The 14,370-nt window shown below is 44.8% G+C and overlaps 1 protein-coding gene across 1 annotated transcript in view; it reads right to left on the bottom strand.

The window, feature by feature from the left end:
- LOC126092634 (gamma-aminobutyric acid type B receptor subunit 2) overlaps window positions 1-14,370 on the bottom strand; it is a gene marked incomplete at its 5' end in the record, with an annotated part of 461,219 nt that overhangs the window by 19,668 nt on the left and 427,181 nt on the right. Inside the window, 2 exons of the mRNA XM_049908357.1 lie at window positions 3,466-3,819; window positions 13,895-14,077. Coding sequence (XP_049764314.1) covers window positions 3,466-3,819; window positions 13,895-14,077 — 537 coding nt within the window. The remainder of the gene's footprint in view (window positions 1-3,465; window positions 3,820-13,894; window positions 14,078-14,370) is intronic.

Genomic DNA, 14,370 nt, shown 5'->3' with positions numbered 1-14,370 from the left:
GATACAGAAAATGTTCGACTGCTGCCCTGGGCAGCACATTCACCCCATCTGTCACCAACCGAAAACGTCTGGTTAATGGTGGCCGAGCAACTGGCTCGTCACCATACGCCAGTCACTACTCTTGATAAACTGTGGTATCGCGTTGAAGCTGCATGAGCAGCTGTACCTGTACAGGACATCCAAGTTCTGTTTGACTCAATGGCCAGGCGTATCAAGGCTGTTATTACGGCCAGAGGTGGTTGTACTGGGTACTGATTTCTCAGGATCTATGCACCCAAATTGCGTGAAAATGTAATCACATCTCAGTTCTAGTATAATATATTTGTCCAATGAATACCCGTTTATCATCTGCATTTCTTCTTGCTGTAGCTATTTTAATGGCCAGTAGTGTGCTTGACTGTGAGGTGCTTGTGTTGGTTTGGGGCAAAAGGAACGCAACCTCGCAAAATATCTGTTTGTTGCTTTAATTTTGGACACCAGCGTAATTCTTAAGACTTTGACCATCGACCTGTTGACGTCTTGAGGTCTCGGGGATTAAGTCCGATTTCAGCGCTGTTCTTGCACGATATTTCAACAACGTAGCAGCTGATGAAGAGAACGACGCACGTTATCGAAATATCGTGCAAAACGACGCTAATATCTCTCAGAATACCCGATACCTCAAGATGTCATAAAAAGGCTTGTTCGGAGGCCTGTCAGGCTAGAGATGGGTCGAACTCGTTCATTCCCGTGAACTACTTCATTCATTTCACTCTTTGCCGTGAAGCGTTCAAATGAATTAGTTCATTCGTGAAGTACGGAAGCCTAGCGAAGTTGCCCAGTTCGCCGCTCAGCCGCTGCTACGCTCGCTTCGCCTCGCTCGTACAATAAAGCTGCGTAATACTTCACAATTTTACCAACAGATGGCGGAACTATGGAGTAACGTGCACGCAACGTTGTACGCTCTTACAGCGTCTGAGTTATCTTAAATAGAGCGTGGTCGAAGGGGACAAAGGAAAGATAAACAGAGAAGGCTGTCACATATAAAGAAAGTACTACATTTAATCTTGCTCGACATTTTCTCGTGAAGCGCCCGAAAAAGTCTTTATCTGCCAAATGAAACATTATTTGTTGTATTCATGGACTGAAAAATAGGGCTACCAACGAAATGCAGTCCAATTTTATGTTCCTTTCAAAATTTAATCCAAAATAGAATGGCTATGTTTAACACTGTCACAAAGTCTATATACCTACGTTAAGTAATTATTCAGAAGTTTTCCTGTAGATTTTATTTTTGTTGACAATAATAACCCACTAGATTCAAAACGTAAACTGTCACCTGTAGTCATTGGTACGATTTCAGGTAAAATCCCTCTTTCAGTGTTATTAACAAACCTTTTAGCCGGCTGCGGTGGTCTAGCGGTTCTGGCGCTGCAGTCCGGAACCGCGGGACTGCTACGGTCGCAGGTTCGAATCCTGCCTCGGGCATGGATGTGTGTGATGTCCTTAGGTTAGTTCGGTTTAAGTAGTTCTAATGGCTCAGAGCCATTTGAACCATTTTTGAACAAACCTTTTAATTTCATGTTGGCTGTGCGTGCTCACACAGATAGCCTCTTCGTTTCTATCTTTAATATTCATTGGTCTTCAAGCGCTGCCAACGGTAGGCTACCCGTAGACGCGAAGTCTAACTGCACAAATAGTCACGGGTAATGATGTCAGCACTGCAGGTAGCAGCTGACGCTGCCTTCTCCTCGCCCCTCACCTTCCGCACCCCTCCTAAACCTATCGTTCCCCACAAACACCGCGCGATTCGTCGACAGGCAGCACAGGGAGGACTGAAGTGAAGGGAGGATGAGTGACGTGGGTGACGGAGAGGGGAAGAGAGTGAGTGAACTAGAAAAAAGTGTGGAGTGTGCTATCTGAGAAGAGTTTGAAGTACCAGTTCATTGAAATTGAGTGGTTAGTTCACACTTCACAGGAGTGAAGCGTTCATTTGAACGACTCATTCATGAGCTCCCCATCACTATGTCAGTAGAGATGGGGGATCCGCTCTTGAACTAATTCATAGAGTTGAATCTTTCAAAGGAGTGAACACTCAGTGATTCAGAAAAAAAGAACGGTAGCTCCAAACGTTTCCCATGGCAGAGAGAGAGAGAGAGAGAGAGAGAGAGACGGAGCATATCAGCAGCGCCTCTGCTGGTCAGAGCACAGTGCACGCCACACAACACAGCCAGCGCCGGCCTCTGCCCTGCTTCTACCTTGGCTGCCTGCATTGTGCAGTGCCCCATTGGATTTTGTGTTTCACATATGCCGTGCCGTCTCTGTGCGTCGTCTGCCACTTGCAGTGTCTGGCGCAGCTTAACTTCGCATCGCACTCTGTCGGCGATCATTTCAGTCGCATGTCCTGCCCTCTGGGCAGTTGATGCGAGCAACAGGACAGAGAGCCACCTAGCGGATAACATAGGAACTACTTGCAACAACCTGCTCGCAAGGGAACGGACGATTTGTCTCGGAGCGGGTGAGTTCACCGCTCCCCCCACCCTCGGAACTCGCCTGCTCAACGCTCACCCCACCGTCTCGACTCTAGCCAGAGCATTGAGCAAAGCGACTCAGGTGTCACTCTGGGCTCTGTGGTCTCAGCTCACATAGTAATACAGCTCGCGGCTCGACCTGCTCGACTCAGCGTCTCTGCATCGGAGTTCGCCTCTACTGGATATTGTTCTTCGTAGTAATACCGCTATGTATATTACATTATTATGTTATGTATACATCAATTGTTTTTATTTTATTTTTATTTGTTTAAACTGATTAGATTAGGTTCCTGATGACTCCTCTTACTATAGGATTTTTATTATGGACACTCGAATTTACGCTTTAATTACGAGCGAACCGATAAACGTATCACAAAATGTGATACACCAATATTTTCCTTGTTTTATTCTGCGTAAGGCTATATGCAGCACTTTCGTTTTACAGTCAAATTTATATATTTTTTTCTTATTCTGGTACGGATTTTGCGATTTTAGGCGTCTTCGGAAAGAAACGTTCACTTTAAAAATATATGGCTTGCGATGTATTTGTATAAGGTTAATGAAATTTTAATACATTATAGCCAAATATATTGTTAATGTAAATCTCAAGTTACAACAGTTTCCGATCACCCAAAAAACCACGATAGTGCAAAATAAATCAATAATCAAAAACTTTGTCATATCGTGGAAATTTCAATAAACAATACAAAATTCTTACTCATTACCTGTGTTACTTCAAAATAGGATCAAATAAGATCAAAATGCAGGTATAGTACTGGAATAAACCAAGTTTAAAGGGCAATGTGCCTTCCATTTATTTTCTATTGTAAATGAGTGGTGAGTCATGAAAAAGAGCTAATTCATTTCAGGGAGTGAACAGTTCTGATCCAATCTCTGAAAAGAACAGTTTTGCCCATCTCTATATGTCAGGCGGCGGCAGGTGTACCTGGTGGACGGCAGCGTGCGCAACGGCCGACCCGCAGTGGAAGGAGCGCGCGTCCTCGAGCGAGCGGCACTTGTCGAGCAGGTCGGCGCGCTGGTGGCCGTGGCGCACGTGCAGGTGGTGGTGGTGGCTGCTGCGGCGGCGCTGCACCTGCAGCTGGTACTGCTGCTGCAGCAGCTGCGCGAAGCTGGCGCTGCTCTTGCGCCGGCTGTCGAGCGCCGTCAGGCTGCAGGTGGGCACGACGCGGTGCGGGAAGCGCGGCGACCCCTTGGCGCGCTCGCGGAACGGCAGGTTGGGCTGCGAGTGCTGGTGGTGGATGCCGGCGCGCGGCCGCGGCGACGCCCCCGCGCTGGCGCGCCGCAGCGCCTCCTTGGACAGCACGCACGGGCTGCCTGCGGGCAGGGTGGCTCACTCGAGGCGGGCTACCGCCACTCGCACTTCTAGTCCGTTCATCGCAGACCCCTCCAAATAGGATAATATTTCCCCATCATTCATGTTGCCGCATTGGACTGATAATTACAGTTGCCAGTAAGTAGTAGCTACGTCTAGACGCAGCACGCCGGTCGATCACTAGAAGTATAATCTCCGCACAATATAGCCAATTTTCTCAACTGCTGTCATTACGTGGGCCACGGCCTTGCCGCAGTGGATACACCGGCTCCCGTGTGATCACCGAAGTTAAGCGCTGTCGGACGTGGTCGTCGCTTGGATGGGTGACCATCCAGGCCGCCATGCGCTGTTGCCATTTTTCGGGGTGCACTCAGCCTCGTGATGCCAATTGAGGAGCTACTCGACCGAATAATAACTGCTTTGGTCAAGATACAAAAAAAAAAAAAAAAGTTCAAGTGTGTGTGAAATCTTATGGGACTTAACTGCTAAGGTCACCAGTCCCTAAGCTTACACACTACTGAACTTAAATTCTCCTAAGACAAACACACACACACCCATGCCCGATGGAGGAGTCGACCCTCCGCCAGGACACAGTCGGTCAAGAATACCATCATAGCGACCGGGAGAGCGGAGTCCTGTCCCCACAGCCCTCTTTTCCGCATCCTCCACTGGGGATGACACGGCGGTCAGGTGGGGCCAGTAGGCCACTCGTGGCCTGAAGACGGAGTGCTGTCATTACGTGAGAAGATAACATGGAACCGGCCTGTGTGGCCAAGCGGTTCTAGGCGCTTCAGTCTGGAACCGCGCGACAGCTACGATCGCAGGTTCGAATCCCGCCTCGGGCATGGATGTATGTGATGTCCTTAGGTTAGTTAGGTTTAAGTAGTTCTAAGTTCTAACGGACTGATGACCTCAGATGTTAAGTCCCATAGTGCTCAGAGCCAACCGTTTGATAACATGGACCGTGACTACCAAAGATAGCGCTGGACATGGTGATTTGTGCAGAAGAAGAGCGTAAACACTGTGATTATTCACAGTCGATTGGTGGCACCTGCAACCTGACTACGGTCGTCCCCACACGAGATGGAACCAATGGCTGCCGTCGTTGAAATGGAGTTCCAGGTACTGCCACACCCACGGTATTTTCCTTACTTGACCTCTTCTGATTTGGTGCTATGAAGAAACATCTGCACATACTGGGTGATCGAAAAGTCAGTATAAATTTGAAAACTGAATAAATCACGGAATAATGTAGATAGAGAGGTACAAATTGACACTCATGCTTGGAATTACATGGGGTTTTATTAGAACCCAAACAATACAAAAGTTAAAAAATGTCCGACAGATGGCGCTTCATCTGATCAGAATAGCAATAATTAGCATAACAAATTAAGACAAAGCAAAGATGATGTTCTTTACAGGAAATGCTCAATATGTCCACCATCATTCCTCAACAATAGCTGTAGTCGAGGAATAATGTTGTCAACAGCACTGTAAAGAATGTCCGGAGCTATAGTGGGGCATTGGCGTCGGATGTTGTCTTTCAACATTAGTAGAAATGTCGGTCGATCATGATACACTTGTGACTTCAGGTAACCCCAAAGCCAATAATCGCACGGACTGAGGTCTGTGGACCTGGGAGGCAAAGCATGACGAAAGTGGCGGCTGAGCACACGATCATCACCAAACGATGCGCGCAAGAGTACTTTCACGCGTCTAGCAATGTGGGGTGGAGCGCCATCCTGCATATACATCGTACATTCCAGCAGGTGTTTATCAGCCAGGCTGGGGATGATGTGATTCTGTAACGTATCGGCGTACCTCTCACCCGTCACGGTAGCAGTTACAAAACCAGAATCACGCATTTCCTCGAAGAAAAAAGGCCCGATAACGGTAAATGTGGTAAATCCAACCCATACCGTGACTTTCTCGCCTTGCAATGGAGTTTCCACTACAGTTCTAGGATTTTCGGTAGCCCAAATTCTGCAGTTGTGGGCGTTGAGAGACCGTCGGAGCGTGAAATGAGCTTCGTCTGTCCACAACACGTTACTCAACCAATCGTCATCTTCCGCCATCGTTTGAAACGCCCACACCGCGAATGCCCTCCGCTTCACTAAATCGCCAGGTAACAGTTCATGATGCCGATGGATTTTGTTCAGATAGCATCGGAGGGCACGCCTCAATGCCAACCAAACAGTAGTGTATGGAATTCCGGTGCGACTTGCGACTGCACGAGCGCTGACTTCCCCGTGCATAGACGAACCCGCAACAGTCTCCATTTCTTCCTGAACTGTCTCAGCAGCATTACGCCTTGCGCTCGGTCGGCCACTACGGGGTCTATCGTCTAAACAACACGTGGCTTCGAACTTCTAAATCATTCTCGCCACAGCTGCATTTGTCAACGGACCTTTACCCGTTCCAATCCCCTTCCTATAGCGACAGGATCGTAACGCTGAACTAGCACATTCCCCATTCTGATAACACAGCTTCACTAAAAGCTCCTTATCAGGTAACATCAACATGCTGCGACTGCTGGCGCATCTGATTCTCTCTCATTACAGCTCCTTTTATACACGATTGTCATGTGCAGTCACTGACGTTTTGCTGTCCAGCGCCATCTGTCGGACATTTTGTGAACTTTGTTTTCTTTTTTTTTTTTTGTTCTAATAAATCCCGATGTCATTCCGAGCATGTGTGTCAATTTTTACCTCTCTATCTACATTATTCCGTGGCTTATTAAGTTTTCAAATTTATACTGACTTTTTTATCACCCGGTACATTATTTTGTGGAATTCCAGGAACTGCAAGCAACCGCCCTGCAGTGAGTATGGCAGACTCCAGAAAAGTGGTTCGTAGAGGGACTAAAGAAGATTAAGGGGCCAAGACAGAGGAATAAGGTGGGTGTGGCAGTACCTGGAACACCATTTCACTGATGGCAGTTGTGGCTTTCCGGTTCGTATTGGGACAATTGATGTGGCGTTGCAACAGCATTTTTCGTGGCGGTTCGCACCTTCTACACATTCCCTGTGTACATCCGCATTGTTTACACCCTCCTTCCAAAGAAACTACGCCTTTCAGCACTGTCCTTGATCATCACACTCTATGTTGTCCACTGATGTAATGACAGCGATGGGGAAAATTTTATGTACTGTGCAGGGATTACCCTTCCACTGATTGTCATGCTATCTATGGTTAGACTGAAGTGCTACATACGTGCAACTGTAATGATTAGTCAAATGGAGAACGATCAGTCATGGGAAAAAAATATAATGTAAATCAATACAGAACACCACCACTCGTAGATCAGCCTAGTGGCAGTAGATGAGCAGTTTACTACAGAACTCTGGTTTCGGTAGAAGGCTAACACAGAAGAGCCCCAGCGACGTCTCTCAGGAAATAACACACACAAGTATTTAGAGCAATACAAGGCACACGTTTCAACACAGTTGTGGCATCTTCAGTGGATTTGATATAAGAATGAAGAATTTGATATAAGACACTTGTGGTCTATCACGTCAGGAAAGTATCTCAAGCTGACACCTCACTGAATTTTTAATATCATCTCGCCCTCTAATACCACCTGCTTTCTTTAACACTAGTTAACTTTGACCAGTAAAATTCTTCTGGATTTGAGGCCGCATTGTAATCTGTAAAATTCCGAAGTTTCGGCGATTGCTGCAAGGCGCCTTTCTCAGGGTGTATTAGCAGTACACCCTGAGGAAGGCGCCTTGCAACAGTCGCCGACACGTCGGAATTTTACAGATGACAATGCGGCCTCCAACGCAGAAGATTTTTATTGACTGTGACAATGGCCGCGGAAGCCTACTTTTACACTAGTTAACATTATTAAGTTAATCGTGCCTCTAAGGATAATGAACGAAAAAGACTTTTCGTCATATTAATGTGAAAACTACTAACATTTCCAGTTCGATTTATACTTCACCCTTACAAACACGGTTGTCTCGTAGTAAGAAGGCCAAGAGAAACAAAACGATTTATTTGTTAATTTTACACCGTCAAAATTCACAAAATTGTGAGGTAAAATTTACGCAAATTTTAAAGTTCGTCTGCGCATGATTAATACGGCGGCGTATGAATTTGAGAAGATATTGAAAATCTTGCGTGCCGAGCATGCCATAGCTTTGGGTGGCTTTTGCTGGCCGATATGAGGCTGTTTCACGACTTGATAGCTCACAAATGTCTTGTATCAAACTGTTTGTCTCGACTTCTCCAACAACCCTGTCGCACGTTATAAACAATAATCGTCTACACTCTGTATACATGCAAATTTTATGTAGGCTAAAAATACCTTGACACTAGATTTTGTTGTTGTTTAGATGACATATGAAGTATAATTAGATTAAAAACAGCCGACCAGTTGCAAAGGATAAAGTAATCTTTACCTAGGTTTCTTTACCTATCGAAACCTAGGTAAAGATTACTTTATCCTTTGCAACTGGTCGGCTGTTTTTAATCTAATTACGTGGAACCGTTACTGTTACGCAGCTATGTTTAAAATAATATGAAGTATACCTTTCTTATTTGTTTTAATTTTACATTATGTGTATCCTTTGGCTGCCAGAAGGTTACACATAATGTAAAGAAAATGAGATGTAAACCAAAAAACAACGAAATCTGGCGTTAAAATATTCCTGACGTACGTAAAATTTGTATGAATGTATTTAGAAACAAGAAAAGAAAAGAAACACACTGAAAATGCCCTGGCTGTGGTAAATCATGTTTGGAGATACAACAAAAGAAAAAAACTTTGATCTTGCAAGAAGGCATACCCTATTCAGTTCGTTATTATTTCCTGCAAGTTCGGAAGCAGAACTTCAAATTCTATTATGATAACGCGTACATGACGCTTCCCAGCGGAGTATGAGAACATACATGTGGCTCGTCCACTGTCATTGATTCCATCGATTTGCATGAAATTTGTCACAGCATAAGCGCTCTGACCAGAACCGAGAAACAGCCATGCATATTACTATGACTATGCCATGTGAAGATCACAGGGTTGGTCGACTGGCTCCTAGGAATACACAAATGACAAAAGCCGAAATACTGTTGGAGGTTACAGCCAGAGTGTTACCACGATGCTTTGGGAAATGCGTTTAGATATGAAGCTGCCATGTGTCTTGCATCACTAATACCAAACCACAGATACTAGCGTGGGATAGATCCTGTGTCAACTAGGACGTTCAGTGGCACTGTTTGCCGTTCAGCGATGAGTTTTAGTTCTTTTTCCTATACATTTCTCTATTGTTGAAGTGATGATGATATTTGGTTTGTGGGGCGCTCAACTGCGTGGTTATCAGCGCCCGTACAATTACCCAGTCTTTGCTCAGTCCAATTTCGCCACTTTCCCGGATGATGATGAAATGATGAGGACAACACAAACACCCAGTCATCTCGAGGCAGGTGAAAATCCCTGACCCCGCCGGGAATCGAACCCGGGACCCCGTGCTCGGGAAGCGTGAACGCTACCGCGAGACCACGAGCGGCGGACACTCTATTGTTGAAGGGTGGTTGACAGTCCACTAGTTTGTGAAAAACAAGGTAAACAGATGATGGAGACATGGAGTAAGTGTGGCACACTGTGAAGACAGCCGTGACAGAGCAGCGAATAAAATGCTGGATAGGGAGAAAAAACAGGGAAAAATGGATTAATGAGGAATGCGGAGTTGTAGTTAAGAGAAGGAAGAAAAATATAAGTGAATATGGATTTAAGACAAAATTTATGGAATTCAGAACAGTCTCTGATTACATTTTTTTTAATTTTATAACCTGTTTCGATCCATATGATCAACATAGGATATGTCTGCCTTCCTAAGCTAGTAAACGAAACATACAAAATTTGGAGGTCAATATAGATACCATAAAATATGGAAAAATTTCAAAATACAGTAAGATAAAAAAAATCAAATTACCCTTAGCGGGCCGCCATAAATTTCCATTTATCACGATACGTTTTTTATATTGCACGTTTCAGTATTTCAGAAAGGGTGTAAGCATATTGTCGTATCGCTGGCTTGGTTACGGAGTATCTTTGCGAGCGGCTGCGATTTGCAGAGTCGAGCGCGGGACACGGAGCTGTTATGCTGTGCTGTCGGTACAGCATTGTTGTGGAGGTTCTGAAAGTATTTGTATGGAGTGTAGCCATGTATGCAAGTGAAACATGGACGATAAATAGTTTGGACAAGAAGAGAATAGAAGCTTTCGAAATGTGGTGCTACAGACGAATGCTGAAGATTAGATAGGTAGATCACATAACTAATGAGGAGGTATTGAACAGAATTGGAGAGAAGAGAAATTTGTGGCACTACGTGACTAGAAGAAGAGATCGGTTGGTAGGGCATATTCTGAGGCATCAAGGGATCACCAATTTAGTACTGGAGGGCAGCGTGGAGGGTAAAAATCGCAGATGGACACCATGAGATGAATATACTAAACAGATTCAGAAGGAAGTAGGTTGCAGTAGCTACTGGGAGATGAAGAAGCTTGCACGGGATAGAGTAGCATGGAGAGCTGCATCAAACCAGTCTCTGGACTGAAGACCACAACAATGACAACAACATGAAGGTACAAGTGTTGCTACAAGTGCTATTACAGTGAAGTAATGAGATACGGAAGTGAATTCAGTGAAAAGGGTCGCAAAGAAGTACTTAAATATTAGCAGTGGCGCCGATAACTTATTTGAGTATCCACTCGTAGCGTGTCGTACCGTACAGTATCAATCATCCGCGCCGTGTTCAGTCTCCCAGATGAACTAATGTGAATCGGTAATACTATTTACCACCAAAAAGAGCATTTAAGTGGCAGTGTCTTGTAGCGAGCGTGAGAACGTTCGTTAGGTCATCGCGTTCCGCATCAGGAACTATCAGCCGCGCCGCGACGTTTGCGCGCACGCTCGTACAAGTGAACTGAGAACTGAAAATTTAATTTTTATGAACAGTGTTGTATTATTACTAGACACAAGGAGGATTGGTCCCAGATATCTGTGTATGCGCGACGAGCGTAAGAACTTTCGTTCGATCATTCGGCTTCCGAATCCTTAACAATCACCCCCGTCATGCCGGTTATGCGTACGCTCGTCCAAGTGGTATTGTGGACAGATAATCATCAATATGTTAATTAGCATAAACTCTTATAACTTAGAGTGTAAACAGTGCAAACTGTGATTTTCTTATCGTCTCCGAATATAGTTGTTCATACCAGGCGTAGGACAGTGTTGTGTTGAATGTTGAGTCGCTGCCCTAAATCCGCTTGCATATTTAGACACATAATTTCATCAAAGCAGCAGCAGTTTGGAGCAGAACAATACGACCGCCGCGGGAGTATCAGGTACGTGGTGTGGACGGGACGCACGGCCTAGAAGCGGCAGCGAGATTCCAGTTTAAGGGGCATACGCCATTAATACCACCAGGCGCTGTTACAAGGGTGCCACAGGTATCATTTAATGTCCAGAATGAGATTTTCACTCTGCAGCGGAGTGTGCGCTGATATGAAACTTCCTGGCAGATTAAAACTGTGTGACCGACCGAGACTCGAACTCGGGACCTTTGCCTTTCGCGGGCAAGTGCTCTACCACTGAGCTACCGAAGCACGACTCACGCCCGGTACTCACAGCTTTACTACTGCCAGTATCTCGTCTCCTACCTCCCAAACTTTACAGAAGCTCTCCTGCGAACCTTGCAGAACTAGCACTCCTGAAAGAAAGGATATAGCGGAGACATGGCTTAGCCACAGCCTGGGGGATGTTTCCAGAATGAGATTTTCACTTTGCAGCGGAAACTTCCTGGCAGATTAAAACTGTGTGCCCGACTGAGACTCGAACTCGGGACCTTCGCCTTTCGCGGGCAAGTGCTCTACCATCTGAGCTACCGAAGCACGACTCACGCCCGGTACTCACAGCTTTACTTCTGCCAGTATCTCGTCTCCTACCTTCCAAACTTGAGCACTTGCCCGCGAAAGGCAAAGGTCCCGAGTTCGAGTCTCGGTCGGACACTCAGTTTTAATCTGCCAGGAAGTTTTAAGTATCATTTAATGTCTCTGCATTTCTGGGATTTCACTCCGAATGATTACACCTATTTCAGTTCAGTGAAGTTTGATCTGCTGGTATTGTGACACACGATTACCAGTATTCTTCGAACTAACACACTAATAGTTATAATTCAATACCAGCTGGTATGTCTTCAGTAAACGCATGGAAAATCTTATGTTTTCCTGCGAAATTTCAGGTTTTCGTGCTCTTGGAGATGAAAGGTGTGGTTTAGGATGTTCAACCGAGTTGATGGTCCCGATTTTCAGCACGATATTCCGACGATCGACCCAATCATCTTCTCAAGGCGCTGTGATTTGACTTATTAAGAGGCTCCGGAAAGGCTCAAAATCATGAAAAGTTCAATTTTTACTTTTTTGCGTTTTCTGAATCTGCAGACTATTACCTTTTAATAGATACATAATTTATTCAATTCCGAAGACTACAACTATTTTTAAATTTTTTTTGAAATGTGTTCTACATGGGCGTGACCCACTGTGGCGCTGTGCGATATGTTAATTACTTTGGTGACGGTGATTCTAAAAGTTTCAAACATGTTTAAGGACTGAAGCCCTATGGTGATGATGTTGTAGTGCAGAAATTTGAGTGTATTGGACACGTACAGAAGCGAATGGGAACAAGACTTCGGCGACTGAAAGCTTCGTACAAAAAACAAAAACTCGGTGATGGTAAAGGGTTGGTTGGGAAGGGAAGGTTAACTGACAGTGTAATTGACAAAATACAGAACTATTATGGAATGGCTATTAGGCAAAATACACAAAGTGTCGACGAAATGAAGAAGGCTGTTTGGGCTCTTTTTTTTCATACTTCTTCAACCGATGAAAATCCCCAACATAGCTTGTGTCCCAAATAAGAAGACAGTTGGTGTAAATATAACAAAGGATTGCTAACTGGTGAAGTGTACACTCATAAGCATAGTCTGCCTCATGCAATAATGGAGGTGTTAAAACCTATTTTCAGAGACTTAGCAGCACCTGAACTGTTGAAAAAGTGTATTCACGGAGAAACTCAAAACACCAATGAAAGTGTAAATAGTGTTATATGGTCGAGAATCCCCAAGACTGTATTTGTTGGAATAGAAACACTTCACTTTGGTGTGTATGATGCTGTTGCGACTTTCAATGATGGCAACATTGTAAGGTGCAAGGTATTTAGAAATATGGGAATGAAGATAGGTTCTAACATTGTACGAGCGATGCTTGCTTTAGACAAGGAACGCCTTCGGGCTGCAGACAGGGCTGTAAAGAGTCTAGAAATACAAGCAAGAGTAAACAGGAGGAGGAACAAGAGGAAGCTGGAGGAGGAGTTTGCAGAGGATGAAGATAATCCATCCTATGGATCTGGAATGCACTAAAAAGTTAATCCAATCTTTGTCGCTCGATTCCCAAAACTTTTATTTTCTCATACTAATTACATGTTTTCTAAGGATCTTCCAAACATATTTGTTTCAAACTTTCAGTAAATGTTACACAGCACCTTCTGCATAATTTAACACAGCCTTTTTCCAAAAAACTGTATATTTTTGAATATATAAATAAAAAATTGCAAAAAAATGTTGTGAATTTTCATTACAATTGAAAAAAAATCATCTTTAATAACTGAACTAAAATTTTGTAAAATCCCTGTGTTAAGTTGTAGCCCATATTCCAATAAATAATCTGTAAAAAGTTGAACTTCCTACCTCAAATACTTTGTGAAGAAAGATATAATTTATAAGCGTTATTTAACATTGCAAGTATAGGGCGTTCCGGAGCGCCTTAAGCTCACTCACTACCTGGACTCCGACCAGGCAGTAAGTGCGCATGGTAAATCATCTCGCAACTCCTTGATAAGACGACTGGTTCTGTCCTCGGAATATCGTGCTGAAAATCGGGGTCTTGAAATCTGTTGAAGACCCGAAAGCATACAAAAATATCTGCTGTTTTGCTTTCTACTGCGAGTACACGGTGCACGGTTCTGGAGGAGGGCAGCGCGGCACGCACCTACGGGGCCGCCGTCCAGGTCCCTGGAGAGACACATGCCGAGCGAGAACTTGCGGCGACCCGCGTCGCCGTCGTCGGCGTCGTCGTTGGAGGTGACGCTGATGATGGGTCCGCTGCCGCCCGTGGCTATGCCGGCGCTGCTCAGCTTCTTCAGGGGGTGCAGCTCGCGGGATGACGCCGGCACCATCTGCAACCGCGACCAGTCGTACCGTGGTGTGAGCTGCCAGCGGTAAGTACAGTGTCCACCGAAACGCATTTATAACTATATAATCGAGGCTGTCCAAATTCACTACAGTCAAAATTGTGCAGTAGGAAGAGGATTAAACATAGTGCATTCAAATAATGAACTAAATGAAGGAAATAAACATTCAGTTTAATACCCTCTCCTCCAACCCCGATTCCTCGAAGATTAGGAAAAACAGCTCCATTTTCAGAGGAGCCATTATTTCACCCATCACAAGGTTTATGACGCCTTATCTC

The sequence above is a fragment of the Schistocerca cancellata genome, chromosome 7, assembly GCF_023864275.1.
Source record: "Schistocerca cancellata isolate TAMUIC-IGC-003103 chromosome 7, iqSchCanc2.1, whole genome shotgun sequence".
In the NCBI taxonomy this organism is placed as follows: domain Eukaryota; kingdom Metazoa; phylum Arthropoda; class Insecta; order Orthoptera; family Acrididae; genus Schistocerca; species Schistocerca cancellata.
This window is presented reverse-complemented; position numbering and strand designations above follow the sequence as displayed.